This window comes from Aphis gossypii, chromosome 1 (genome assembly GCF_020184175.1).
Source record: "Aphis gossypii isolate Hap1 chromosome 1, ASM2018417v2, whole genome shotgun sequence".
NCBI lineage: Eukaryota > Metazoa > Arthropoda > Insecta > Hemiptera > Aphididae > Aphis > Aphis gossypii.
In genome coordinates this window covers 83970257-83975634 of record NC_065530.1, presented here as the reverse complement: position 1 = coordinate 83975634, position 5378 = coordinate 83970257, and the positions used below count along the sequence as shown (strand labels likewise).

The following is a 5378-nucleotide window of genomic DNA, read 5'->3' as shown; positions in this document are numbered from 1 at the left end:
GATATTACATTTTTTATCAAAATAATAATTATTGAACTTTCTAATTTTGCATCATTTTCGGACTGACTCGAAACGTTTTGATCCAACATAAAACGTTTCACGGTGTATTGATTAAGATGGTTATTGTTACGTCCTATAACTACAATGAATAAAATCGACAAGATGAATACATAATTATTAAAATGTGCTATATTTTTCAATAATTAAAATATTATAAAAATTGTTTTTGCATATTACAAATCATAATATGGTAGATTTGGAAAACGTTATTACGTTAAACATTAATTTGACCAATATTTAATTGCTAATAAATAATACGTTTTTCCAATTTTCTTGGTAAATTATCCAAAGAGAATAAAAATACGATCAGCTGAGATATTTGTTTATGTCACAAAGTCGTTACCATTATAAAAGCGGTTACTGGTAAATGGTATTGATGTTAAACCACAATTGTGGGCCATGGGGTTAGTTTTCGGCCGCCTTCAGTATTATGATTAAAATTTTTTCCGTTCTGTCTCCTCTCTCCGTTCACCGTTGTTTATACGTTTGCGTTTGTTTGCTTTTCACCCCGTGGAGTGTGGACCATATCTTAATTCCCTCTACAGCGTAATATATTTATATTTATGTGTGTCTATAATAAAAAAAGGCGAACAACATTTATAATTAGTCTATTAATTTTTACTTTTACCCATACAATTTTGGTATTTTGACTATTCAGTTAATCATTGGCGTCACAGAAACGTAACGGAAAACCAAAGTTTTCGAACAGAAAAATGAGCGAAGAAGAACAACTTCCGACCGGATGGGAGAAGCGAGTGAGCCGATCTACCGGTATGTCTATAATGTGGAATTATTTTGAAATAAATGCAATTTGTCTAACTATTATGATGGAATTTAGTATTTTCTAGTCTTTTCAAACTGTTACCATTAGGTGCTTAAGTTCCTTATTGTGTAATTTAAGTAGGTTTTGGATTTTAGAAGTGTTAATTCATGACTATTTAATAAGACCTCTGAGTTCTTCAATATTAATTAGTATTGCATTAAAAAAAAAAAAAATTATAATACATTTGTGTATCATCGGCTTATTTTACCTATTATTTCTAGTTATAATTTTCATATTTAATTATTTGTATAAAATTCAAATGGCTTTGAAATTTAATGATATAATAGTCATTTATGAGTATTATTTTATGGTTGATAACAAATACCTATGTTGTATATATAATATTTCCTATCGTGTTATGAATAACAATGCTTATAATTTTAAATTAACCTTTTTACTTTTTGGTGTCATACTTTTATAATATGACAAAATATATAGGTAATAATTTATTTGTATTCTATAAAAGAAAAATATTTATTATTGATGGTATCCATATTATACAACTTAAAAATACATCCATAATCCCAATATCTAAATTAACCAACATATTTATTGCATTTTTTTTAATCATCTATGTATCTTAAAAATCTTAGTATTATGAATGAAAAATTTTCTATTTTTATTGAAAAATAAAAAACCATATTTTATATTCCTATTTAACTTAATAAAATAAAAAATATTTAATTTACCTATTTAAACAAGTATCTATTTACAAATTATAAAAATAAAGTTATACCTACAACTTGAAGTTTACGTATAGGTATATATATAATTGTGTTTTATAAAATGTAGTAAAAAAATTTAAATGGTCTTGAAAAATGTAAAAAACAAAATGAAGAACAAAATTCATTGTTTGATACATAATTCAAACTGTGTGCTAGGAAAGCACTTACAATAAGTTAAGAAATCAATGATTTTTTTACAAATTCCTCAACAAATTTACAGCTAGGTTTAACAGCTTTTACTACCATACCTTTAAGAACATAATTTATTGTATTTAATAATATTGTGAAAGTGGAACTACACTTGGTGATTGAATTGTCATAGTATGATTTAAAAATTAAAACATTAGGTAGATTTGGTTTTACTCAAATAATTAAAACTTAATAATATTAATTATTAATCTTACCTAATTTAATATGCTGGTAATATATGCTATTAGTCATTTTAGTATACATTTTTTTTAGTAACAATCTCAGTAACAATGTATATACTATTCAATGTATAATTTGTGAATTTGTAGAAAATGAATACTTTCTGCCTTCTTTTCTGTCTATTTATTTTGGAAAAGAATGATGAATATGAATGAGAATATTGAACATAATAGTTTATTTTTTTTTTTATGCAATAGGTACCTATACCAAAGTTACACTTCTCCAAATCTAAATTCTTTTTCCTGGGTTACTTATTATTTTAGTTAATTAGTTTAAATACCTACCTAATTATCTTCCAAATTTGAAGAGGAGAGTAATTTTAACATACTTTTATTTCATGTTTTTTTGAAATACTGTCTAATAAAAAATTCAGATGTAAATAGTAAAATTATACTCCAATTATTTCTCCATTCAAAATAAAAAGATACTACATTCTGGCAATGATTAGTTTCTGTTTGTGATATCCTGACAACATATGTCTATCATTCACAATTCAAAACATGTACATCTGTTACATAGTCAAGTTTTGTCCATATTCTTATGATGAATTTGGTATAGTAATATGTGAAAATAAACGTACGCTGTACTTAAATTTTTAGTTAGACAATATTTATAAAGCAGAAATGGTATGACATCTAGAAAGAGTTTAACTTCAAATATTTAAATTGAAAAGGAGAATATTAAATTAAATATTAGACGTTTAAACTTAAATATATACTGAGACACCATAATTTTGATTTTGAATATACAATTGTACTATATTATTTATTATAACTATGATGACCAGATATAAAAATTTAAAAAAAGTACATTTTAAAACATTTCCTCTTCTGTTCATATTTTCCCAATGCATATACTATTTTACCTAATTTGCCCATGTCATGTTCCATAGGTTATATTCTTCTATAAATATTGTTTTTTTTTTCATATGATTACTCTATTTTATTATTATTATTATCAACTATAAAAACAAATTATAATGTGAATTCATTTGGTGTGCGGTTTTATGATGAAAATACTTTTAAATTTAAGTAATTTAAGGTAAACTTAAACTAAAGTATAAATATTTAAATTATTTTAGTATTTAACCATATCACAAACCAATCAGAATACCAACATTAAGTCGAATCATAAAATTTAAATTAATTACCAAATTATAAAAAATTATAAACATGTATTAGCCCATAATGTTTTTAAAAAAATTGTACAACTTCATGTAATTGACACTATTGTTATAGACACCAAGACATTAATCAAAAAAGAGTATGTGTGGTCACCATAATTTTAATATAAACTGGAGATGGAAAACCTTTCTGTACTTGCATGTCAAAATAAACAATTTTGTTGAATTTTATTTTTCTTGCGTGTCAACTAATTTAGTGACCCATTTTTAAATTTAAAAATGTAAATAAAATTTAACATTTGGCGAATGTTGACTGTTGTGCGACTTGCGCGTGTCACTCTCTGACATAGGTTAGCCATATCTGAAATAAACAGTAGGTGTTTAATAGAGATGAGAGTTCAGTAAATTTACCAGTAAGATTAGATTTAAGTGACTGATTAATTTTTTCCCTTTAAATCAGATTATCTTTTTTGCATGTTAAACATTCGTTTAGGTATCTACCTTTGATATTTTAGATGTAAGCCATCAAGTAATTTTAGAACATTATCTACGTATAAAAATATGTAATAAATATATCTAGTAGATATAAAATTGAATTAGTTTGATTATAAATTTTCAGGTCAAACTTATTATTTAAACTTATTAACTAAAGAAAGCCAGTGGTCTGTACCAACAAAACCAGCATCTGAAAATACGGCCTCAACAAATTCTGGTCCTGAACAAGTACAATGTAGTCATTTATTGGTTAAACATGAAAAATCACGCCGACCCTCGTCGTGGCGGGAAGAACGTATTACTAGATCAAAATCTGAAGCAATTGATATCATTAAATGTAAATAATACATCTATATTTTGCTTATTATATTTTGATAGTTTTTAATAAAATTAAGTATATGTTTACAGCTTATCGCGAACAAATTGTTTCTGGCAAAGCATCATTTGCTGAACTTGCCCAGAAATATTCAGATTGTAGTTCGGCCAAACGTGGTGGTGATTTGGGGCCATTTACCCGAGGCACAATGCAAAAGCCATTCGAAGATGCATCATTTGCATTAAAAATTGGAGAACTCAGCGAACCTATTCATACTGATTCTGGTGTACACATAATTTTACGTACAGCTTAGATCATGAATAATTGTTTTCTTTTATAATTCAAACTTTTACCTTTTCTAATTTATTGTTTATTTCTGAGACACAATAATATTATGTATTGGTTGCCTTATTTAATATTGATTGCCATTTATAAATATTTTGTTTTTTTATTTTCTATTTTCAACTGCAGTAATTGTTTTTCCAGTAAAAATAATTATTATAATCCAAACAAAAATTTAGAACAGTTATAGTAACTAGATATTTTTGACAGTTTTTAAATATGCTGCTTATATTTTTTTATATATATATTTTTTTGTTTTTAGAACAATATTGTGATATTTAAAATTAATCTAAACTGTCCGTTTCATAATCAGTTATATTCCCATTTGGTAAATGTTTCATATTTTACTCAAATTTTCTTTGTGCTATCATATAAATTAACTGTTTTAACTGTAATACATTTTTATATTACAGTATGTTAAATGTCTATAATACATTTTAAATATCTTACTTGGTGGTTGTATACTTTTGACTATCTATTATCAGTCATGATTTGTTGCCATAGTTATGGTTGCTAATTTTATCAAAAATATAATATTATTTCACTTTCTTTTTGGCATACTTGTGGAATTATCATTGTTTTAAATATTTTGTTTCGATATTAAATTAATCAACTCGTCTATTATTGTTTTGTTTTACATATATTATGTTTTATATAGCAGCCAATATAACCATACATTATTTATACCTTCAAAATAAGATCAGTGTTAGGTAACAACTAGTTTTTGTTGTCAAAATGTCAACTGTCATGTTATGTTAACTGTTTTCCATGTTATCCCAAAACTAATCTTATTTTGAATAGTCTAAATTATCCATCATTTTAGTAGTGTTAATTTTACAAACATTTTTATTCAACAATATTTTACTATAAATTATAATTTATAACTTAATTTATCCAAGACTCACAAATTACAATTAAAGTCAAAAAGCTATTAATAAAATGATTTACTTTATTATGAAAAATTAATAAATAGCCAATACTTTTAGTATAATTATCAAAGTTTGTAATCTTTTTTATAAACGTTGGAATTAGTATTATAATTTTTTAGCTAGTATTTTCATGAAG

The 5378-nt window shown here is 24.8% G+C and overlaps 1 protein-coding gene across 2 annotated transcripts; it reads left to right on the top strand.

Annotated features, from left to right (window-relative positions):
- Positions 1-458: 458 nt before the first annotated feature.
- On the top strand, positions 459-4937 carry LOC114132420 (peptidyl-prolyl cis-trans isomerase NIMA-interacting 1-like). Of its 2 annotated transcripts, XM_027997878.2 has the most exons (4): positions 459-606; positions 719-831; positions 3780-3992; positions 4064-4937. In XM_027997878.2, the coding sequence occupies exons 2-4, from the start codon at positions 774-776 to the stop codon at positions 4282-4284; spliced, it is 492 nt and encodes a 163-aa protein (XP_027853679.1). In that variant the 5' UTR covers positions 459-606; positions 719-773; the 3' UTR covers positions 4285-4937. The 2 variants fall into 2 exon arrangements, with proteins under 2 accessions (XP_027853679.1, XP_050054566.1); XM_050198609.1 differs by having other exon boundaries at positions 479-831.
- Positions 4938-5378: the final 441 nt, after the last annotated feature.

What these genes read in the sequence shown, in the direction of transcription:
- LOC114132420 (XM_027997878.2), top strand. Translation starts at nt 774, where the DNA reads ATGAGCGAAGAAGAACAACTTCCGACCGGATGGGAGAAGCGAGTGAGC. An exon ending in GCGAGTGAGCCGATCTACCG is followed by an intron (nt 832 to 3,779) that starts GTATGTCTATAA and finishes ATAAATTTTCAG; the next exon opens with GTCAAACTTATTATTTAAAC. An exon ending in AGCAATTGATATCATTAAAT is followed by an intron (nt 3,993 to 4,063) that starts GTAAATAATACA and finishes ATATGTTTACAG; the next exon opens with CTTATCGCGAACAAATTGTT.